The following is a 25,642-nucleotide window of genomic DNA, read 5'->3' as shown; positions in this document are numbered from 1 at the left end:
CACATGATACATGTTACTACTGACCTTTTTTAAAGTGGTTGTAAACCCTTACAGACCACTTTGACCCACAGGTAAGCCTAGATTAAGGCTTATCTGTAGGTGCAAGAAATATCTCCTAAACCTACATGGTTTAGGAGATATTTGCAAAAGACAGGCACAGCTGTCTATGGCGCATGCGCCGTAGACAGCAGCACGCAGGCACACTGAGCGTGCCGTTGCTAACGGCGATCATGTCGTTAGCAGCGGCTCCGTTCGCATGTGCGGGAGTGACGCTGTGAATGGCTGGAGCCGTGATACCCATAAGGAAGGTGGACACTTCGTGGAAGAGGGGACAGTGGGGACATCGCTGGCTTCTGTGTCAGGAAAGTGACATATAATGGGCTACTATGCAATGCATCAGGGTTTACTTCCTCTTTAATATAGTTACCTCTAGGCTAATTGTCTAGTGCCATCCCCACCTATCCCTGTTGTATAGCTATCCTAGAGCCTAGTACACGTGGCTGAATGTCAGCCAGCATTGGCTGGTTCAATAGAAAATGGCCAACATTAAGCCTGTGTGTATGGCAGCCGGTCCAACAGAAGCTGGCCATTTGGTCGGCTTCTGTCGAAGAGCCATGACTGAAAAAGGTCTGCTGATTGGCATTGGATCAGCTGACCAGAGTGTTCTGGCAGGGGAGCCATCAGCCTTTCAGAACACAATAGCTCAGCAGGGGAGACTGCTGTACTAACATCATATTGTTAGTACAGCGGCTCTGACCTGAGCTGTCAGTTTGTTTTTTCATTCAATCTGCTGAGAATAAACAGAAAAAAATAGCGGTGTGTATGAGGCTTTAGTATCATCTTAACAAGTTCAGAAGTTATAGCCACTAGGTTGTGGACAAGGAGTTTGTTCACTATGCGGCAGTACACCAAGAACCAACAGCTAAAATGGTGCCCAACACTACTAGCAGTCAGATTCGTAGATGTACAGACCCATTGTGAGAAATGATCCACTATACCATCAATGGAAATATCAAAACAGTGCAGGGACAGCAACAATGTTGACTGCCTTGGCAGACGAGGGCATTCGTTTGAAACTTTTTTTATACACAGCAATAATTAATTGAAAGTCGGCAACATGATTTATGTATAATTGTGTCAGTTGACACCCAGGCAGACTGCACTTAGGAATTAGAACATAAGCATACTTTTTTATTTGCACTAACAGTTAATATTTAAGATTATGTTTTTGGGGGACTAGCCCCTTCTGAGTCTAAGCAGTACTGCTTAGACCAAGGAGGGGGAAATCCACCCATAAGCCCATCTTACAAAATAGTTTTTGCTGTTTTAGCTAGGTGTGAGTGTAAGTATATTCCCTGTGTTGTTGTTTTTTGCCTTACTTACTGTTAGTATGGGCTCACATGTTGGAGCTGCAGTTTGCAGTATTATGACTGATCAAATTCCTTATGTCCATTTACTTCTGCAGGTAGCCTGTCTCTGTTCGACAGAGGTACAAGCAACTTGTTGTTCTGGGTCATAATTTCCAATGCTTGGCTCACCATTTCCTCTGTGTTGCATCACAAATATGTGAGCGCTAATGTGATAAAACACATATCTTCCATAATGGTGAGATATGTGTTATTTTCTCTGCCTGTGTCAGATCTACTTTGTTTTAAAGGGGTTGTAAACCCTTGTGTTTTTTTTCACATTAATGCATCCTATGACAGTGACCGACCCCCCCGTTTTACTTATCTGAGCCCCTTAATTCCCTCGGCGGATAGGCGCTCTCCCTCTCTGCACGGGGTCCTGGCTCTTTATTGGATAGATTGATAGCAGCGCAGCCATTGGCTCCCGCTGCTGTCAATCAAATCCAATGAGGCAGGCATCGGGGGGCAGGACTGAGTCCGGCATTCATGTCTATGGACTCAAATGCTGGACTCGGGAGCGCGCCCGCATGGTAACCCCCGGGACAGCGCTTCTCATAGGGGGTTATCTGATGCAAGGAGGAGCCGCCTAGGAACCCTATAAGAGGATCGGGGCCACACCGTGCAAAACAAGTTGCACAGTGGAAGTAAGTATGACATGTTTGTTATTAAAAAAATAAAAATAGGAAGGTTTACAATCACTTAAAGCTTTCACCGGCAGAACACTAGAATGAGAAAATAATTGCAGGATATGCAGTTTGCTCACATGAAATATCAGTTTTCAGACTACAGACACTGGGATGTGAAAATGTACACTACTATAGGTTGTGCATACCAAGCGACTAATGGCACCTACATGATCAATGGACATCTTATGCAGGTGGAAATCACAAGGTACAGAAAGGAAGGGTTATAATGCCTATAACCATTGGTGCAAATACAAAAGGTATCATGGACAGTATTCCAATGTGTTGTTGCACGTGAACAAATACCACTACAATCATCTTAAGCACAAGGAGAATTGAAACTCTTACAAATTACATATGAAGTACAGGATGTAAGATATATAAAAAAGTGAGTGAGATAACTTTGACTTCGCTTAATTTCCTGTCATAGTAATGTGCTGTTTTTGCATCAACAGAGAGCTGTATCAGAAGAACAGGAGAAGATTGAAAAACATATCAAATCTTCAAAAAATAAGGAACAATCAAAACCCCTCGACAAACCTGAACAGTAAGAAGGAGTTTAGTTTCTTTTTTTCTATGTGGTAGTAAACAGAACATTACAAAGTAGATGAAGTATTCATTTATTCTGACATAATATAACACAGAGAATAACTTGGCAATGCATATGTAACACTGTGGGTGAAGAAGACAGTAGGACTAAATGAAGAATGACATCTTTGTTTCTCTCCAGAAGCAATAGATCAAATTTGGTCTGTGTGGGTCTATTCTCTGTTTGAAAAATAAAGCTGTAATTCAAAGGAAAGCATTTCACAACAAAGTGAAATTAATAGCAGACATCCTAAGCACTTAAATATTGTATTTTAAGTATGTTTGAAACATGTTTTAAATCTTCTTAAGTGCTTTGTTTGTAAATGTACTCTCCAGTCAGAACTGAAAATTCAGCCATTAAATGCACAAATGGAGCACAGCTACAGGTTTGTGTATAAAACATTGTGTATAAAAGTGAGCAAGGCCTCGTACACACGATACGAAAATCAAAAGGGAAAATTCGTAAGACAAGCTGTCTGCGGATTTTCGGAACGTTAGTACAGTGCTTTCGACAGCCGATTTGGCTTTTTCATCAGACAAAAGCTGGATGTACAGGCTTTAAAATTTTTGACGGATGTGAACTCAATGTCTGATATTCGGATGGTCAGTACACACACAAGTTGAAAGTACAAACACGCATGCTTGGAATCAAGGAACGTCTGGGAAGAGTTTGGTCTTGTAAACCAGTGGTCATCAACCCTGTCCTCAGGGCCCACTAACAGGCCAGGTTTGCAAGATAACTGAAATACATCACAGGGGATATAATTTGCCACTCAGTGATTGCAGTATTCTAGTCTGCATCTCCCCAAGGTAATACATAAAACCTGGCCTGTTAGTGGGCCCTGAGGACAGGGTTGATGACCACTGTTGTAAACTACTGTTTGTAATCTAGAATTAACATTCGTGATGTGGCAATTGATGAGATGTCAAAATTCTCATCTTCTTTAATGGAATAATAATTAAGCTGCTTTGCTGCTGATACCGATGTAGTTATGCTAAACAAATTTTAAAAGGCATAACAACTGGTCAGAGCTCTTACCGTGGATGGAGTTTGCTGACAATAGTGCCTTGAATTCTGCATCCAAATTGTCCCAGTTTATGGCGAACTATGGTTTCCAGCCTTCCATGTTGCCTGACTTGTTTGTTCCGCAGAGTTTTCCTGCATTAGAGTAGCATCTCAGCGGTCTTTGTTCCACTTGGGCACAAGTCCAGGAGGCTTTGCGACATGCTACTGATAGGTAAAGACTCCATGCTGACTGCAGACACCAGCCTGTGCCTTCCTACTAGGTTGTGGACAGGGTCTGGCTGTCATCTCACAACCTCCGACTTCGTGTTACCTCTCTGAAGTTTGCACCTCAGTTTATTGGGCCTTTCCGTATTCTTCGCAGGATTAACCCAGTGGCTTACGCATTAGACCTTCCTTCTAATATGCATATCTCGAATGTATTTCATGTCTCCTTATTAAAACCTTTGGTCTGCAACTGCTTTACCGCCTCGGTGCCTCGTCCTCACCCTGTACAGGTTGAGAACCATGAGGAGTATGAAGTACAGTCCATTGTTGACTCCCGTAGGTTCCCTGGAGCTGATCTTTGACAGCTGGTCTTTGCCGTTTTGGCTATTCTTTGATTCATATAGTTTTCAGTTTTCTTCCATGCCTTTCTGGTTTTGGTTGCCATTTTAAAGCCAAATTTGGGATAATTTTAGCTGGCAATATATCAGTTTCTGCACTTCTTTATATGTTTTCCCCTCTCCAAGCATCCTTTTAATCAAATAAGCTGTTCTTCTGACCAGTGTCTGGAACAACCTATTTACTTATTTTCAGAGAGAATTGCGCTATACCCAGCAGGTACAACATTTGTATTCATCCTTAAATAAGGGCCAGTTGTTTGGCACTTGTTTTTTTCACAGACTGAATGACCTCATTAATTGAACTCCACACTACTATTATTTTGAACACGCCCCTTTCTATTAATGATTCAATTGCACAGAATCAGCAGCATGCATGTCATGACTGTCGGGTCTGTTGGTTTTCTATTACCCTACCACACCTATTAGTAAATTATTTGCTATGTAGAAATATTTTTTTTTTCCCCAAAATGGTGATTGATCTGGTTAGTGATGTTGGATTAATATTTTGAACACAACTGTACCTATTAAGTACTTGTATTCATCTAGACATTGTTGTAACGTAAGCATATCCAGCCAATATGCTCCACTGATTAATCAGAAACCTTATCCACCATACTGTTCCTGTACTGTACTGGGCATTTTCATTTTAACTAGTTATTGACACTGGGCATGCTACATATGGCCAAAAAGACTTCATCTAATTACTTTGGGCATGTGTAGTATGCCAAGCTCCTTTTCCTCTGCCTCCCTCTTCAGCAGTATTTACTGACAATTCCTGTCTGTATTTTTTTTTTAAGCAAGTGCAGATCTTTCCACTCCTGTGTAAACTGACACTTACAGAACAGCATCTGTAGTGTCAAGAAGAGTTACAATGAATCAGTGTTATGATTGCTTCATTGTAACTTCTCTGATTCATTTATAGCAGATCAGAGGGGTGACTTTTGATCTGCATACCATGTCAATTAAAGCAACCTTGCAAATTATAACGAAAAATAAACAGTTCATATTAAAAGTGGTTGTTAAATCACTGAAAGATTACTGTCAGACCCTCTGTTTTGCCAAGCCATACTACATTGTGTAAATGTTTGTGTAAAATTATGCTACTAAGGCTAGGTTTCCATTATTGCTACCCTAAAGTTGTGCGATTTACAGTGAGACTTTGCAATGCGATTTTTGATGTAATGTCATGCGACCGGTGAGAACCATGTGAGAACAAGTCGCACCAAAGTCAGTACAAAGTAGTGCAAAATCCTTTTTTGGAGTTCCACTAGTTAGAATGGGGACCATTGAAACATATGGGCCAGGTCGCAAAACAACTTGCAGTAGTGGAAACAGAACCTAAATGCCTTATTGCAGATTGTTTCTGTCCTGTTACATGACCTCTGGTTGCTCTCCTCCCCTGATGTAATGGCTACAGCGGGAAGGGCCGAGATCCCCCTCGAACGTCAGCTGGGAGGTCACGTGACCACTGTGCTGTCTGCTCAGCCCCTCCCGCTGTAGTCCTTAAATCAGGGAGAGTGGCTGGAGGACCTGTGACCGACCAGAAACAATCTGCAATAAGGTATTTAGGGTCATCATTTTACACAAACATTTACTCAATGTAGTATGGCTTGGTGAAACAGAGGGGCTGGCAGTAATCTTTCTTTAACTTTACTGCCAGCTACTAATAGTGTGGCAGGAGGAGAGGAGAAGGGTGGGTTTGGAGATAGCTTACACACAGGAGCTGACAGACAGGAAGGGAGGGGGAGAGGGAGAAAGGAGAGCAGCAAGATGATAGAGGCATGTAAACTGACCACAGTATCATGGATCAGCAGCCATTATTACCGTGGTCAGTTTACATAGGGGGACATAGGAACAGGCAGGATCAACTAGGTTTTTTACAGCTTAGAATGACACAGATTAGATGGCACAAGCACTATGCTGTTTAACCTGCTATAAGGTTTTTTTAGGGTTACAACCTCTATAATACCCTCATAACTTTTAATATATTTTTCAAGCTTAGTTTGAAAATTTTCACCTGAAAAAAATACACTTACTGTCCCTGGGAGGTTACATCACTTTTTTGCTGTACCTATGGAGGGAGCCATGGCTGCCACCCTAGTTTGCTTTTCTGATATGTACTAGAAACATGTTCTCATCTCTTCACCCCTATTACATGGGAGGTAAGGCAGTCAGTAGTTTACAGACCATAGCTAGAAAGAAAGAAATTCTTCTGTGCAGGAAGTCACAGGATGTGACAAAACCTGCATTTCTGGCAAGATCAAAAAGTATTTTCTGTATTTGCTGAAAATGTTCTTAATTTGAAAAAATAAATAAAATAAAAGTCAACCAGCACATCTAAGAACTGTAAGCTGCAATATATTGTATTTTTTTCTTGAGTTTAGTTTTGCTTTAAAAAAAAATAAATTATGGCCTCTATGTGTGTCAGGGCTATGTAAATCTTAGGATTAGATGGAGGAAATTACAAATCATTGAAGACATTTAGGTGTTTGTCTTGAGTTCAGCTTTAACTATGTGTTAATTGCAGATAGCAACAGTATTTTATACCTTTGGTATGGTACTGGTGCTGAGCTCAACTAAAGGATATAAACAATGGAAAACCACTATATGCATATAAGCAAGGTAAAGTAAATAAGCTGTTGCAGCTAATAGTAGCATAAAAAAACTTAAAGGAAACTTGTACCAAGAGAAATATGAAGGATGCAAGTGTGATCACCTTATGATAACCTTCCTCTTCTACTAGTTACCTGGCTGTTGACTGGCTTTCTGAGGCAATGACCAGGAATTAGCAGGTATATTTTTGTACCTAGAAAAGATTAAAAAAAAACATTCAATGTACAGTATATTTAACAAACCAAAAGGGGGCAAATAGGAGACGTTCGTTGTTAGGATTGATATATATTTTAAAGCTGATCTGTAGGCAAAAATAAAAGACACATTAATGCAGCTCTGTAATCATTAATACATCATTAAAGTTATTATTTTTAATGCAAGCAGTGTAAGTACTTGCATTAGACATAGTATCAGTCTTGTGCAGTCATTATACAGCAGGGTGGCATGTGAAAGGAAGAAGTACAATGAGCCAATCAGTTTATCTGCTGAAGAAAACCTTGCTGAGAGAAAGGGAAAGCAGAGTGACAGAGCGATTAGCTCATCGCGGTGCTGCTTCGTCCTTTCACTATCCAGTTACAGGCTGGGGAGGATCTAGCATGATCTAGGCTCAGAGGTAGAGGGTTGAATGATGCTGGTCTTCAGATTAGAGACATTTCGTGTCAGAAAAGAAGTACTGTAGAATATATCTCTGGATTGAAGGAGAATATTGTAACAAAATCTGGCTTTGTTATTTTATCTTTTAAGCCTTTCACTGGCAGGTCTGTATGGCGTACTACCTACAGCACTACTTCCAGCTGGCCAGGTCTGTACACCGTATGGACTGCTTTCCTCTTTTTGCTATAAGCTCATGGTCACTTAAGTGACCATGAACTTATAGCCAAATTGTTCAGCAGAACCTATTGAACAAAACAATAGCTGTGATTACCCGCTGATCAGAGCTGTTCACCTAAAAAGACAGCCTCCCCCCCTTGTCGCCTCCGCTTCTTTGCCTGTTTGCCATGTTTACTCTGTGTCAGTTTGTGAATATCATGGACTAGTGCGACCAGGACTGTGTGGACTGCAACAGAGTGAACCAAACATGTGTAAAGTGAAAATAATATAATTTATTATAAGGAAACTAAATAAACAAAAGTAAACGTACCCCCAATATGACAGTGATTGACCAGCAACCAACCCCAGTGACACACATTAACCACTTTCAGACCGGACCAATTTGCTGGTCAAAGACCAGACCACTTTTTGCGATTCGGCACTGCGTCGCTTTAACTGACAATTGCGCGGTCGTGCGACGTGGCTCCCAAACAAAATTGACGTCCTTTTTTTCCCACAAATAGAGCTTTCTTTTGGTGGTATTTGATCACCCCTGCGGTTTTTAGTTTTTGCGCTATAAACAAAAATAGAGCGACAATTTTGAAAAAAACGCATTATTTTTTACTTTTTGTTATAATAAATATCCCCCAAAAATATATAAAAAAACATTTTTTCCCCTCAATTTAGGCCGATACGTATTCTTCTACATATTTTTGGTAAAAAAAAATCGCAATAAGCGATTATTGATTGGTTTGCGCAAAAGTTATAGCGTTTACAAAATAGGGATAGTTTTATAGCATTTTTATTAATAACTTTTTATTATTTTTTTTTTTACTAGTAATGGCGGCGATCTGCAATTTTTATTGTGACTGCGACATTGTCGGGGACCCATCGGACATTTTTGACACATTTTTGGGACTATTGTCATTTATACAGTAATCACTGCTATATAAATGCAGTGATTCCTGTGTAAATGACACTGGCAGTGAAAGGGTTAACCTGTGGGTGGCAGTGTAGGGGTTAAGTGTTCCTAGGGGTGTGTTACTAACTGTGGGGGGGTTGGGCTTTCATTTAGTGTACACTGATCTCTGCTCCAATCACATGGAGCAGAGATCAGCGTCACTAGTTGCTAGGCAGAATGGGAAAATGTTGTTTATACAGCATTTCCTCCATTCGGCCGCTCCGTGAGACGATCGCGGGGATGCCCGCGGCGATCGAGTCCGCGGGTCCCGCGACCGGACTCACGGGGGTCCCGATCAGCGCGGGAGCGCGCCGCCGGCGGCGCGCTCCCGATGGCACGGCGGCAACGAATATTGGACATACATGTACGCCAATATGCCTGCCCGTGCCATGCTGTCGACGTACATCGTCGTGCGCTGGTCGGGAAGTGATTAAATAACTGCCTAAACCAAAAGTATATACAGGAGTAAGATGTAATCGTAATTGTAACAAGCCAGGGTCATACACGGGAGATAAAGCAGATAGGGCTGGGAACAAGACAGGACAAGGAGAGGGTAACAGGGGGAACAGGTGGAAGGGATCAGATTGCAGGGCAGGGGTTCAAGAATGGATACAGGATAACAGGATCACAGAATACAGGATCAGGATGCAGGATCACAGGTAAGCGAACAAAGGTCAGGGCTCAAGGAACAATAACAAGGCAGTGTGTGAAAGCATCTGCCGGGTATATATACACCTCCTGCAATCAGTCTCAGGTGATGCCTGATTACAGGAGATGATGTTGGCTCAAGACTGACGGGAGACACCCACTGGTGGACACTGGAACAGCTGTTCATAGGAGAGACAGTGCCACCAGCAGGTGAAACCTTTCCTGACAGTACAATTTTACCTCTTAAATAAAAACAAAATAAAATTGTAAAAAAGAATAAAATTAAAAAACATGGCAAGGGTAAACTTAGAAATGCGTTTAAATATTCCTTACCTCTGAAGCCGATCATTGTTCAGATCATGCTCCAGAGGCTACTGACAGGCAGTGAGAAAGTGATGCATCTCCTGCTTACCACCTGTTTTAACCCCCTTTTTGGTGACAAATGTTGCAGAAACTGCTTGTATTGCACGCAGTTGTGGGGCATTTGTGGCGCTTCTCTACTGGCCTGAATGTGTAGCTTCCAGAAAGAGGCCTCCCGCGGACATAAAGCATTGCCTGTGCCTATTGCAGCTTAATCGCACATTTTTGCCACCTCCCAACTGCAAGTGTAACAAGGCCTAAAGTATCATTTATGTGGGGCACACTACAGCCAGGCAGTGTTCGGCTGCACAGGGATGCACATGTGTTCCATACATCCCCATGCAGGCTATCTCAGCAGCAGCTGCACGGGAATGCACAGGTGTTCCGTGCATTCCTGTGCAGGCAGTCCCATCCTTATCAATTAGGACTCAACAGACATCTCAGTAAAACTTTAACCTGGTGATCCTGCCTGTAACACACATCCTGTCCTAGGTTCTAGGTGAGGGAGTCTTTTACACACTGAAAGCTGTAAGTGAAAATGAAAACCTCCAGATTTTTGAAGAAATTTGGATATTTACATGCTTTCGTATGTTCGATTTTCACCATTTTGTGAAAAGGCATAATTTAAAGTTTAAAAATATTTGTTATTTATTAACTCAATACAGTTTAAGCTTTTATATTTAGCAGGAATTTTGTAAAATTGGCTGTGTTTGTATTTGATAATAATGATTTTAGTGTATTTTCAGTGAAAATTTAGCTTTGATAAAAATTTTCACAAATTTTAGGGCCTTAAAACTTAGCAGCACCTTCTTTTTATTCTAAAGATTATGTGCTTTCAAAAAATATATGGTTTAGGGGGTCTTTTACAAACTCTGAAAGCTATAAGGAAAAAAAGCAATTGAAAAATTGCAAAAATGGTCCAGCCAGCTGAGCTTAAAAATGGAGCACAGGGCCTGGCAGCAAAAAGGTTAATGTGTTATTCATTTTTCTTGTTTCTTCAGCTGGATTTCTGTTTTATGCATCAGATATTGGCTAAAATTAAATAACAAACCTGTTACACCTACTTGTTCATTGCAATGGTTTCACAGATTGGCTCTGCCCCGTCCCATTGTCACTGGATTTGATTGACAGTGGCAGGAGCTAATGGCTCCCGCTGCTCTCACTGAGTCCAATGGGGAGGACACTGCACTGGATCGAGATTGGGCTCAGGTAAATGTTTGGGAGGAGCAGCACCTAAAAGGGCTTTTTCCCCTTAATGTAGAGAATGTTTTAGGGTAAAAAAAAAAACCTTTAGCATTTATAACCACTTTAAAGATTGCCTAGTTGGGAATCACTGTACAGGTGTGTGTCTTTTATGATCATTGTTTAGTAATATTATGTTTTTTCTAGCAGCTGTCAAGTTTGAGATAGGTTTACAGTGTACAGGCAGTCCCTAAGTTAAAAACACCAGGCTTACATATAACTCATATTTATAAACAGAGGGAGACATGAGAGGAAATCTACCCCTAGGAAGGGAAATTCAGTCCTGTTATGCCCTGTACACATGATCTGATTTTCCGACAACAAAACCGTGGATTTTTTTCCGAAGGATGTTGGCTCAAACTTGTCTTGCATACACAAGGTCACACAAATGTTGTCGGAAATTCCGAACGCCAAGAACGCGGTAATGTACTACACGTACGACAAGCTGAGAAAAAGGAAGTTCAATAGGCAGTTAAATAGCCTTCTGCATGATTCAGAGCATGCGTGAACTTTTGTGCGACGCACTACTGTACACACGATCAAACTTTCCAAAAACAAGTTTTGTTGTCGGAAAATTTGAGAACCTGTTCTCAAACATTTGTGTGTGGAAATTCTGACAACAAATGTTCAATGGAGCATAAACACGGTCGGATTTTCCGATAACAAGCTCGCATCCAACATTTCCCATCGATCGTGTGTATGCTCTATCGAACATTTTCTGTCAGAATTATCACAGGAAAAACATGTCTCCACTGAAGCTTTATCACCAATCCCCGTTTTCACAACAACCCAAACTTTTTTAAAATCCAATTGTCACAGGGACAGAAAGTGAGGTGAAATCTTCTGATCAGGGTTACAGACAGCAAAACAATCCCTATGCTATCCAAAAAAAGTAAACTTTTTTAAAAACCTACAGAACCAAATGTATGTGTGCATGGAACAGTCAAAAATAGATGTTTTAGTCATGTCCTCACATCTTTGTGAGTGAAAACGATGAACATAAACGCATGTAAACTTTCTCCTCTTGGCTACTTTCTTCAAGCAGGGTTGAAACAATTAAAACACAAATTTAATATCAATGAATTCGAAAGACATGGACATTGTTTTTTTTTACTGTTTCTTTCTTTACTGTAATATTATGCTTATAAAATGTATGCAAATGCTGCTGGTCTTCAAAGTATTTCTGATCCAACGTTGCTGTTTTCACTTCCTGCAGGTTCCTTTATGAATTGACAACTATACCAAATTTTTCAGAACGTGTTTTCTGCATTTTGCTGCAGTCAACAATATCAGAAAACATTAGTGCCATTCATCGAAGACTTGAATTGTTACAAAAAGTTTGTAAGGTTAGTTACATATCTAACTAGAATATCTTCTGTAAAGCAGATGTAACTATCAACTTTGTAAGCAACTGTAAACACTGCTGCCACAAACTGTTTGTGTTATTTACTATTCTGGGAATTTAGGCTATGTTTGTCCAAAAACACTTAATCAAAGTACACTGAGTATACGTAGCATGCCCTGCCCCTCCCCTTGTTGTTGCCATTCCCCCATCATTCTGTCCTGCAATTCCCAGCTGTCATAATAATAGTTGGGATTTGCTGAGACAACAGTGGCTGCTGTCAAATATGGAGCCTCTAAACACTGTTTATGGAGCTTCTAAACACTGTGCAGAAGCAAGGTTAGTCATATAGTAAAATTATTGTTACACTATTCACTCAAATCATTAAACTTTTGATCAATTAAAGCAACCTTACAATTATTTTATTTTTTTTGTAAACTTTGTTTCTATTTAAGCTCTTTTTAAGCTTAAGCTATTGTGTGTCTTTTATTCGTGTTTAGATTTTAAAAGAAGATCCTGCAGTTCTGTGTGTTTTAGGATTGATTCTTGCAATTGGTAACTACATGAATGGAGGGAACAGGACAAGAGGACAAGCGGATGGATTTGCATTAGATATTTTGCCAAAACTGAAAGATGTCAAAAGCAACGTAAGTATGGAATTTTGAAAAATTAGGTTTTAGAAACTCCAGCAGAAATACAAAACACAATCAAAGAAGTGAAGTTAACCGATGCTTATGTATGACTGCTTTTTGATCTTACTAAATAATTTTGTTCCATAATTTTGGGAGAGGTAGCAGGAAATAAATACACTTGCAAACATTGTCCTGCTTCAGTGGGTTTCATACAGAATACTAGACATTAAACATAATCCAAATGAAACTAACAGTGAATCCTTCCCTTTCCTCTCCTGTTGCTCTTAGCTGTTGTGAAGGGATTTGAAACATGCAAAGAAAGCACTGCTGCAATTAACACTGCAAAGGCATTCTACTCTAAAATCTAGCTCTTGCTTATATTTTTGAAAAAATATTTTTACTTTATTAACATTATTACAGCTTGCAGAAACGTGTGATTTTTCTTTAGGAAACCAAGGGCTCAAAAGTAACACAGTGCAGTTCAGTTTTGGGAACCAATTCACAAAAAGGATATTGGGGAACTGGAGAAAGTGCAGAGAAGGGCAACCAAACTGATAAAAGGCATGGAGGAGCTCGGCTATGAGGAAAGATTAGAGGAACTGAATTTATTTACTCTTGAGAAAAGGAGATTAAGGGGGGATATAGTGAACCTAGTGTTGAGTTATTCACTTTAAGGTCATCACAGAGGACAAGGGGGCAGTCTTTAAATCTAGAGGAAAAAAGTGTTAACCTCCAAATATGGAAAGGCTTATTCACAGTAAGAGCTGTAAAAATGTGAAAAATTTGGAATACACTCCCTTAAGAGCTGGTTCTTGCTAGCTCAGTAGGAAAAAAGGAATGGATTTTTCCCTGAATGTACATAATATAACGAAATATGAATATTTATAGGTAAAGTTGATCCAGGGAATAGCCAATTGCCTCTTGGGGGATCAGGAAGGATTTTTTCCCCTGCTGGATATAATTTGCTTTGCAGAGGTTTTTTGCCTTCTTCTGGATCAAATGTGGGTATAGGATTGTGTATATAGGATTGTATCATTTTTTCCCCTTTTATTAGTTGAACTGGATGGATTTGTGTCTTTTTTCAACCCGACTATGTAACAAAGTGTAATGCCGCGTACACCCGACTGGACTTTACGGCAGACAGCATTAGTGTAACCAGGCTATGATTTACTTCTCACGACTTACTCAATCCTTTTTGCAGATGCATATATGTTGATGTTTTCTTCAAACTCATACTTACATTCCATTCACTTTCTCCTTTCTATGAGCCAACTGCCTACCTGCTACAATGACAATAATTTTTTTGTTGTAACAAGAGAAGAACTGCGGGATAAGATAGTGAACCAATAGAAAAGCAAAAAAAAAAACACACAGCTGATTGGCCCTTTCATAGTAGGGGTAATTTCATGTGGGCTAAAGAAAGTGCATCACACAAAGTGCGATTGGTAGGAGTTTGGTGGGGAATGGTAGTTGTCTTAAAGGGCATATTTGTTGTGGCTTATTGTAATATACCTTTTATCGAATATATCTTAAAAACTGGGGTATTGTAAAGATGAATTGAAAAGTTTTGAGTACTCTATGAGTTCAATAAGATGACTGCTGCTCTGTAATATGGACCTGCCCAAAGAATACAAAATAAAACACCATGCCATCATTGCAATGAATCCATATCATTCGTCTTCCTTGTACAAATGAGCATAACACATATCAAAACAGGCTAAACAGACCCAAAGCACGGAGTCATTCCCCTGAAAAAAAAAGAGAAATACCTATACAAAACATAGCAGAATACCTAAATTAACTTAATATTTTAAACATGTACAATTATTGCATTAAGACAAAACTAAAATAATAAAATACTTTAGGTTCCTATATCGGTCACCAACCCAAAATATAGTATTAGAATCTGTGTTGGTGGGGGGAAAATGCTCCTGAAGTTTCTGCAGATACTAGGAAGTAAGATTTGTTTTTTTTTGTTCCAGCTTTAGAAAATCATTGTTTGGACCTTTACTTTACCCTAACTACAGTATGCAGTAGGAGAACCTTGAGCCATGGTAGCTATCGATCAGTGCAGAAACTGTGTAGTTTAAGTGATACATTTTATTAATAAAACCTGATCAAGGGAGCTATGGGGTCCTAAAAGCTTGCATCTTTACCAACTTGAATTAGCCAAGACAAGGTATTTAAAATCTTCCTGCTTTATCCTAAGAATAAAAGAAATAGGTTTACTTTACAGCAGGCACAATAGACTGTAAATACTTACCTACCTACAGTCCTACACCACCTTGATCTGCCACAAGTGTACTGAGAACTTATTTTTTAAGTATATGGAAGCACATAAAATTATTTTCCACATCTCAAATCCTAATAGATTGTGAGCTGTTAGGCCTGCTGTATCATCAACTATACCATAAATATTTGCAAACACTTCCAACTTCTGAATCACTTCTTAAACCCAAATAGAGTCTTCCATCTTTCACTTCCTTACACCCAAAAATTATTGTAAGCTCTTCCACCTTTTAAATCACTTCCTTTTACCTAAATAGATTACAAGCTATTCCACATTTTGTATCTCCCTCTAATACTTTAGTAGATTGTAAGCTCACCTGGCTTCTGTTGCTTTCCAGTTTGCTTTAAAACATTGTAAGCTCTCCACCCTTCTATATTTCCTTATACTGTAACAAACTGTTAGCTCTTCTACCATTTGCATGCCCACCTTACGCTGTAATGAACTGTAAACATTCCTCTTTTCTGTATGTCTCCCATAACCTCAGACTTGGTTACTTGGTTACAGACCAACAGTTAATTGATATAATACAGGCAGCAGACTTACTAATTGCTTAGTGTTGTCACACTGCAACACTAAGTGATTTTACTGGCAGGATTTTTGTATAAGAAACTTTGCAACAGACTCACAAGTAAAAATATGAAAAAACTGTATACAGTAACCAATTATACTGAAAAAATAATTTGGCATTTACATACACTCTAATTAGTTTATATGATTATTGTAGGTAATTTTTGTCTAAAATGCAATACCCTATTTAATCCAATAGGAGGGGCAGGCAATTATTAGCAGTTTACATGGCTAGAGGACCTAGACCAATTTAAAAACATATGTAAAACTGGAAATGTGGGTTGGGATTGTTTTTTTACAGAGACAACAGTGACTTATTTTTTGCAGCCCTGCCACTGGGCCATAATACTGTTTTAAGATCACCCATGGCAAGTAACACTACTATTATCATCACTGAACCCCAGTAATATTAGTTCTAAATGGAAACATTTTAAAGCATGTTTAATTGGTATATTTTAGAAATGTTTCACTCTGACTAAAGCTATATAATTAAAATTGTGTAGGGTTTCAATGCGTTCTAGTAATTTATAAAAGAAAAAAAGTAGAAAAGGTCACAATTTGTAAGCAAGTAACATGAAATATTCAAAAGATCTTCACTTCCAACCTACTTGTTATTTCTAAGACATTTTATATGTTAAAAAAACTGTATTGCATGCAAACAAATTGTTTTTTGTTATTCAGGGACAACATACCTAAAGGCATGTACCACTTTCATTGAAAAGATGGAAATACTATGTTTTCTGGCCCCACCTCATGTCAGCACATAATGGGATAATGCCTCATCTGGCACCCACAGGACCACCTCTTCCTAGCTAAATAAAAGACAGCCCCTCCTCCACTAAGGTGTTCTTTTCTTTCGTTCTTGCTCCAGGCCACCTGTGGATTGCAGTTTGGTAAGTTCTTTGGTTGCTGCAAGGCTATCCCCCCTATCGCACCGCCCCACCACTTTCAGCCTCTCATGGAGTTGGAAGACCTAGAATGTTGGATGTAAACCCTCCTAAAACGGGGTATTCCTTGTGCCGGGCAGCAAGCAATGTTGCTTAGATAGCACAAATATTCTACAGGTGTGGTATCAGTAAGCTCTGCAATGTTATTATTGGCCTCTCCATTGGGGTTTTTCCTATCTTCTATAGGCAGTGTGCTGCTCTCCTGGCTTTGTCTTCAGTCTGAGAGTGGCGACGGATGATGTTACAGAAGGCAGGGAGATGGGCGGTGCGGGGTAGTGACCGCCAGTCACCAAGCAGCAGCTTAAACCATCTTAGAGCTGAGGAAATGATTTCTCTCCATCCCTCTTCAGTCCTGCCATTTTTCTCCTGTGAGGTAATTACTTGTTGTTGTTTGCTCCCCCACTGTGCTGTGTTACCAGGGGTTAGACAGTCTGACTGTTTTTTGTTTCAGATTCTGTGTCTCCTGTCTGCCTCTGTAAGGCTGCCTGGGCTCACCTGCTGCTGCTTCTGAAGAAGATAAAGCAGACAGGTCTTAAAGAGATAATGTACCTGTTTTTTTTCTTGGTGACAGAATGTTTTTTTCCATATTTTTTTGCAGATATGAGCTTACCACACCTGCCAGTGGCACAGAAGACTAGCAAAGGTACGAGGGGCCAGCGTGGGACATATTTTTAAAAAGTGCTCAAGGAATGCTCCAGGAATGCAATGTATAGTGTTTAGAATTATTTTAGGAGCAGAAGCTCTAAACGCAAAGACTCCAGAAAACTTAAGACCCGCCACTGGTCACCCGCTGACCAGGACAGTATGCATTCCTCACATTCCCGCACAGGGCAGCTTTCATGCTCCTCAAGCAGCTTACATGGCAATGGCTCACATGCATTTAAATCAGTGCAATAGAAAATGCCTTGCCCAGCCCTGCATGCATATTGGCCATTAATTGGTATGGATTGCCTCAAATGCCAAAGGATATGGAAGTGGATGCACAAATTTCAAAGCCTGGAGGCTGTAGCGGAAAGTATGTGACAAATATTCATGCCACAAGCAAGACACAGGCCCAACCATCGCAAACGCACACACATATTTCCAAATGTAAAAAAGGAAGAGCTTCTTTTCCCACAATGATGGAGTTAAATGCTCATTGATGAAGAATGGGAGAAATGTGATAGGACCAATTTACAGTTAAAGGCCTCCAAGCTTTAGCTAATGAAGCTGGCTAATGCATGTTTAAGCAATGCAGATTCCAGGAGTGGATGGGGCCTGCCAGCGTCTGTTGAGCAATTGTTTTTGCCTTTCAATAACTTTAGGAATCCTAGGGGTTGAAAAGTGGACTTAAGACTGGTTCACACCAGATACAGTCCAATGCGTTTTTTATTCAAGTCAAAAATGCATGAACAGTGTTTACAATGGATTCCAATGGCCTATGCCACACCAGTATAGTGTGTTCCAGTACAGTTCACTAAAGGAGAACATTTTTGCATTTTTTTCTGTATGGAACGCATCTGTAACATGCCAAAATGCATTAAAAAAACACCTAAAATAATGGTCATGCAAAAAGACCTCTTCAACTCAGAAATTGTGGTGAACTTGCCTGCAGACTTGCAGAAAATCTATTCGGTGGCAGTTTTTTTTTTACCTGTTGATTAACAACAGTGTTAACGGTTAAGGTTGAAGCATTAAGAAATGTCCTTTTAATTCAAGTGGAACCTGCAGGAGTTGGCATGGTTCTGGAGAACTTAAACCTGGCTGTTGACTTTTAGCGCAGGCTTCAATAGACCTAGTTCTAGGGCTGGCACATTAGGTCACAGCCATGAGAGCTTTGTGGTTGTACCACTGAAGGGTGGATAAAGCTTCCACACAAGCCCTTTGTAACATTCTCCATAATGGGAGGTTGTTGTTTGGCAAAACGTTGGGCAAAGCGAGTGACAGAAGAGATGTCCAGAGTGTGGCCACAATCTAATAAAAGGAAGCAGCCGTCTTTTTTTTGCTCAAGTCGTCGATCTTCAGTAAGGTACAGGGAGCTAAATCTTATAGGCCAGGCTGGAATTTACCAGATCACAGTGAAGGGAGCTCAAACTTCCTGTTTACAAGCCAGAGCAGATTGCTATGTGGAAAACTTTTGAAGGTGGGCCCAAACATTGTCTTCCAGTAGGAGCCAGGATATCCTCCTTTTTGGAGGGTTTGGGCGACAAAACATCAAAGACAGCTGGGAGTACAATAACCAAATCCTTTTATTCATGACCAACAGATCTCAAGAAGAAAGAATTACTGCAAGATTACATATAAAATTATATTGCAACAAGTCCATACTGCTGCTGCCACTAAAAGAACAAATCTGGGGGCTTCTCCCCATTCTTACTAGTACCCAAGGCATCAGGAGTTTTCCCTACTGTCTGGGTCTGAAGAAATTGAATGGGTACATACATAACAAAAGGTTCAAGATGAAGTCCGTGTGAACAGTCATGACAATAGTCAGCATGAGGACCAGTTAGAGTCAATCGACCTGGCTGAAGTATACTTCCATATACTAATCGGTGTGTAACACCAGAGACATCAGAGATTTGCAGTAAACGGATGTCCTTTCCAGTTCAGGTGTTTGTTTTAGAATAGTCACAACACCAAGAATCTTTAACATTTTGTTAGCAGTAGTGGCAGCAATTTGTCTTTGGGGATAAGGCTCTATTACTACTTGGACGATGTTTTGTTTGTCACAGGTGTAAGGCAGGAGCTGGCAAAGCATCACAACCTTATCCTAGAAATCCTTTTCCAAGGTCAGTTGACTAGTGAACAAACAGGAAAAACAGTTAAGCCCTTCTAAATCTGTGAAGGATCTTGGAGTAGTTTTTCATGCCCAAATATATCAAGTGGTTTTAAAAAAATGGCAAAATGAAAATCTGCATATGAAGAGTAATGGAGACAGCATTTATGTGAGCGAGGGATTGCATTGCCCCATTGAGACATTTTGCTGTGGCCTTTCAAGTGTTGCCTTGGGCCAGGTGGCACATGGGGGCTTTTCAATTTGCCTTCCTCAGTCAAAAGGACGGGCTGCCTATGGATTAAAAAGTCTTTGTGTCTGCACAAATTAACAAGAACTGGAGTTTTGGACACCAGTGTGCCTTTTTTGTGGCGTGCCTCTCATCCCAGGAGATGTAATAATTCTGACGTCGGATGCCTGTCTACCTCCAGTCTGAAGAGACAAGTTCAAGGCAATTGGAGCCTAGTGGAATGCAGATAGATGCTCTGACTGACTTAAATGTAAGGCAGTTTTTGTTTTTCCTAGTATTGCAAGCATTTCAGGATCTTTCTCCAAGGGACCCATGTGAAGTTGATGATTGACAACAAGACAGCAGCAGCTTACATTGCCCACCAAGAGAGCACCAAGTGTCTGTCTTTTTCCTGTTACTTTTTGTAACATAAACATTTTGCTGGGCAGAGAGCCACTTATAGGCAGTTAAAAGGGGTTGTAAACCCTTGTGTTTTTTCACATCAATGCATCCTATGCATTAAGGTGAAAAAACTCCTGGCAGTCACCGGCCCCCCATTTTACTTACCTGAGCCCCCTCATCTCCTCGCTGGGGCAAGCTGTCCCTCTCTCCACAAGGTCCTGGCTCTTGATTGGATAGATTGATAGCAGGGCAGCCATTGGCTCCTGCTGCTGTCAATCAAATCAAATTATGTGGGCGCCGGGGGGAGGGGTCAAGTCCCGCATTTGTGCCTGTGGTGGCTACATTCCAGCGTTAGTTCTCATAGAAAGTCCACTAACACACAGCCTTTGGTATTTATAACAATGTACAAAGGTGAAATGATAGAAGGTGGATTCACAGTGCCATGAGTTTTTTCCATTGTTATTTGTCTTCCTCCAGTGTTCTTGATTATGAACATGTTTATGCCATACAGGTGCTTTCCACCTGCTGAAGAAGCCTTGGTTTTCATTGCTCCCACAGATGTCATTCAGCACCACCAATCCTGTTTCGGGTCAAACAAGATCTTTTATGCCAACTTCAATGGCAGCACCCTAATCCAGTGAGATTCTTAATAGCCTGGCCATTGAATCGGACTAGAGGTGCATGGATTCTCATCCGATGTGGTTCAGACCTTGGCGAAGACCACAAGACCATGAACACTACATATGAGGATATGAAGGACATTTTCTCTTCTGTGTCCTCAGCTCAGACATTTTTACAATCAGCAACTGAGGTTGGTATGGCATACAACTCCACTGAACAAACACTTCATGCAGGCCATAATCCATATATGACCACCAAGGAAATTCTTGTTCCCTTCACGGGAATTAGGCTTGGTTCTGAAAGCACTAGTACAGGCATCCTTTGCTGCAAAAGCTTCATTTCCATTGCGGCTTCTAGTGGTACAACTAGTTCCTCTGTCATCAGTTGCTTCAGACAGAAGATGTTGGAGGCTGCAGCACTTTCCTGCAAAGACCCCTTTTGTGTCCTTTTTACCAGAAATAATGATGCTACGTCCATCTGCAAGTGGTATCCAGTTTCCAGGAAAACCTGGGGGCAGTCCATCCAAGCATTCACATGGAGTCACTGACTACACCGTAGGAAGACTTCAGGTCCTTACACAAGTTGCTGTGTATATGCAAAGATCAAAGATATGAGGAAAGTGGACAATCCTTTTCATTTCACCGTCAGGTTCTTGAGTCTACCAGGGTGATTAGATTAGCATGCAGGAATTGGGCCTTTCTGCTTAGGAACAGGGTCAAGCTCCTTTGAGCTGAGGGGTGGCAAGCCAGGCGTGCAGTCAGCAAGTTCTGCAAAGTTTTGGACGAGACCTATAAATCATTTTTTCTTTGGCAGCTTTTCTTTGATTGTCAAAGTTTCTTTTTGTGTGTTCTTTCCCGCCCATTTATTCAGCTAGTTAAATCCCATTGTGTGCTAACGTGAGGTATGGCCAGGTATATGGAAAATTGTTATCAAACACTTACCGTAATTTTCCTTTCCTGGCCTGTCCACACATCAGCACAGGACTCCCTTCCTAGTGGCCTGTCGTGGGCTAGGTTATCGAGCACCTTAGTGGGGGAGAGGCCGTCTTTTATTTAGCTAGGAAGAGGTGGTCCTGTGGGCACCAGATGAGGCATTAAACCATTGTGTGCTGATGTGAGGACAGGCCAGGAAAGGAAAATTACGGTAAGTATTGGATAACAATTTTCCGTAATCCTGCAAATCATATTCAGTGGTTGGGTTTCAAAAAACACACAGCATGTTGCTGATTAAAACTCAGTGGGGTTGATGTACTAAAGGCAAATGTGGTGAAGCTCTTCTCATGTTCATTATGCAATCAAGTGAAAGCAAAAAAAAATTATTTTCCTTGCATCTGATTGGGTATTCTTTATAAAGTGAAGCTTCACCTCATTCAGTAAGTCCTGGGAAAATGAGCACAACTTCACTTGTAAAATGAAATTTGCCTTTAGTACATCATCCACAATGACTTATGCCGCGTACACACGATCAGATTTTCCGACGGGAAATGTTGGATGTGAGCTTGTTGGCGGTAAGTCCGACCGTGTGTATGCTCCATCGGATATTTGTTGTTGGACTTTCCGCCAACAAATGTTGGCTAGCATGCTTTCAAATTTTCCACCAACAAATGTGTGTTGTGGGACTTTCCGATCATGTAAACACAAGTCCGTCAGACAAAAGTCCAAAGTACAAACATGCATGATCAGAATCAAGTATGAGCCGGAAGTGCTTGGTCTTGTAAAACAAGCGTTCGTAATGGAGATATCACATACGTCTTGTATGTCGCTACATTCATAATTATTGACTAACATTTGTGTGACCGTGTGTGTGCAAGACAAGTTGGAGCCAGCACCCTTCGAACAAAAATGCGCAGTTTTGTTGTTGGAAAGTCCGATCGCGTGTACGGGGCATTAGAGTACTTGCTGCTTTTCTTCAGATAAGAGGAAAGCGGAAAGCACTTTATACAGTGACAGGGTTTATGGCTATTCATGCCTGCCAGGTGTAAAAGGCATTCTGGTCAAAAATATCTTTATAACAAAACATTATATGTGCTGAAATGAAAATGAATCCAAACCAAAACAGCAAGCATTATGCTAAATGATGAATCTCATAATCATTGTTTACACTTGGGGTAAAGCGTAGTTTCTGGTATGCCCTGATGAGCAGTGTGATGAATACCTTTATGTATGGTAATAGTATAAATTACTTTAAATCCATTGCACTGTATGACTCCCCAAAAAAAGCTGAATTTATTTTCTATCATCATATTATGTATTTATGTTTAAAAATCTTGGTGTGTCTGCAACTTGACGTGTTTCTTAAATATTTTTTATGAAGAGCAGAACATAAGCACACAGTTAGGATCTCATGTACACTTAGAAAGTATTTAATTCTTCAAGCAATCCCATCAATTTAATAAAACTAAATATGTCCATAACTTGACTTTTTGCTAGTATATCACAAAAAAAATTTCTGGTCAGTTTAAACCCATTATCATCAGTCAGTATTAGTATGATGCCAGTATGGGATGTGAATAGGACCGAGATGTTGTCTTCTTGTGATGGTTTCCTGAAAGGAGAGGACATGAACATGAATATGCATTAATATCTTCCTGACCTGATAAACGTCTGATAATTTATCTTTTCATAAAATTTCAGATTGTAATCATTTTTAACCCAGGGACAGAATAAAAGAAAAATTAACATTATGTTGTCTCTAACATATATGACTGCTAGGTTTGAGTCAAAGCTCTGTCTGCTAATTGAGAGACTCGGGCGCTGATAGAATGAAGAGTTGCTAATCTACAGTATCATTGCAGAGTACGAGTTAAGCAAAAACATGTTATTTAGTAATTCAGAACAACAAAGTTGAATATAAAAAAAGGCAACAAAGTAGTTACTTCGTGAACTTTGTTTATGTAATTTAACTGGTAAAACAGAAATATTAAATATTGTACTGTGCACATTTGTTGTGCATACAACATTTGTGTTTCATGGCCAGTAAGAACATAATTGTTGGTTAGATTATGAGGCTATACAAAACTTTAAAGCATAATTTTGAACCAAAATGAAAAATTAACTGAGCAGTTACAAAACCTTTAAATAGAAAGTAAACTCTGATAGGTTTACTTTCTCTTAGTTTCCCTGCAAAGGCAAAGCATAATGGGCTACTATGCATCGCATAGTAGCCCATTATGTGTCCCTTACCTGACACAGGAGCCAGCGCTGTCCCCAAATTCCTCGCCGGCTGGAAGCGTCCATCTTCCTTCCGGGGTCACGGACTCCAGCTCTGTGACTGGCCGGAGTCGTGTGCGCATGGGAGCCGCCAGTCACGGCATGTCATTTAATGAAAATGGCGCCACGTGACCCTTCTAAAGTGCATCGGTGCATGTGCATTAGGAATCCTCGTACAGGGAATTGTAAATATCTACTAAACCATGTAGGTTTAGGAGATATTTGCAGAACCTACAGGTAAGCCTTAATCTAGGCTTACCTGTAGGCTAAAGTGTGTTGTAAGGGTTTACAACCACTTGAATAACTATAATATAGCTGCTAACGAATATTTAACATCATTTTGTTAGCTTTAACAGTATCTACTGCAATGGTCACACTATTTCATCTAAACTCTACAGCCATTTCATTCTTACATGCATACATCTTGAAACTGAATTCACACTTGGTTAAAGTGGAAGTAAACTTATCGATTTAAACAGTTAAAAAAAAAAAAAGCATGGCGGGAATGCTAACTGCACATTGGCTGTGCTCTCAGCCAAACTATCAAACCATCCAATGGCTGGTGTCATAACGAATCACATGTGCAGCACCATAGCAGTTGAAGATTAAACTGATGGCAAAGATGGCAGCTTCCTTGGCTGAAAACGATAGGGGATTTTACTTCCACTTTAAATCAGAGGTTTATTGTAGACAATTTTAGCCTAAACTAGAGTCAACTATTTTGGTCCTGTTTTTTTTTTTTTTTCATTTCACTTTTATGACTAAGTACAATTGACCTATGTTGAAAATTTAATTAAGCTCACTGCACTGCCACTAATTTCAGTTTTAGGAGCAACTTAAAAAAAGAAGAAACAAGGGTATAACCTATAGGAAGAAGGAACAATGGCATACCCTATAGCAGGGGTCCTCAAACTACAGCCCTCCAGTTGTTCAGGAACTACAATTCTAATCATGCCTAGTCATGTCTGTAAATTGTCAGAGTTTTACATGTCTCATGGGATGTGTAGTTCCGCAGCAGCCGGAGGGCTGTAATTTAAAGATTCCTGTCCTATAACCCTGAACCGTTTATTTTCCCTAAAACTGTATCTCATTCACTTGGAGTTATTATTATAAATAATTTAAAAAAAGAAAAAGTATAGTTTTATGACTCATAATACCTTTTTAATGTATTTTTAAGTCATTTTATAGAGTTGACATTGTTGACGTTGCTCAATAGAGAACAATGATCCATTCATTTAACCCAGTCTTATCTGCTTAGATTCATAGACGAACTTACAGCCTAATGCTTGAGGACTGAATGGTAGAAACCTTTTCTCGTATATTAACTGAAATAATAGTAATAATCATAAAGCAATGCCTTTATTTAGGATAAATAGATACATAGTAAATGTGCTGTGAAATTAACCGAAGACAGGATTGCAAGTAATAAAAGGGTTTCATCCCCTCACTGATGCCTGTTCAGTCATGCCTTTTTATATGATTTGTAATTGAGAGAGATCAAACAAGATTTCTAAATATAACTCTAGAATTCAGTAAACAGCATATACGCTTTATACCCTTTCCTTTTCTAAAATGGGTCATCCAGTAGATCAGTTGAAACTCCACTTTAATAAAGGGACTACTAAATTTAGCTATAGTAATGATCACACTTCCCATCTAAAGGGAAGATTCTAAGATCAGACGGATGAGCATACTAACACCAAGAGTTTTT

General features: G+C 40.0%; 1 protein-coding gene across 2 annotated transcripts in view; it reads left to right on the top strand.

Annotated features, from left to right (window-relative positions):
* FMN2 (formin 2) overlaps positions 1-25,642 on the top strand; it is a 160,233-nt gene that overhangs the window by 81,066 nt on the left and 53,525 nt on the right. For both annotated transcript variants that reach the window (XR_013276687.1, XM_077486613.1), the window contains exons 9-11: positions 2,545-2,636; positions 12,157-12,286; positions 12,783-12,929. Coding sequence is in view for 1 of the 2 variants with exons in the window: in XM_077486613.1 (XP_077342739.1) it covers positions 2,545-2,636; positions 12,157-12,286; positions 12,783-12,929 (369 nt within the window). In the remaining variant the exon portion in view is untranslated. The remainder of the gene's footprint in view (positions 1-2,544; positions 2,637-12,156; positions 12,287-12,782; positions 12,930-25,642) is intronic.

This window comes from Lithobates pipiens, unplaced genomic scaffold, assembly GCF_037356315.1.
Source record: "Lithobates pipiens isolate NorthernLeopardFrog02 unplaced genomic scaffold, aLitPip1_a1.2 Scaffold_18, whole genome shotgun sequence".
Taxonomy (NCBI): domain Eukaryota; kingdom Metazoa; phylum Chordata; class Amphibia; order Anura; family Ranidae; genus Lithobates; species Lithobates pipiens.
The sequence above is the reverse complement of the archived record's forward strand: the minus strand, read 5'-3'. Positions and strand labels throughout refer to the sequence as shown.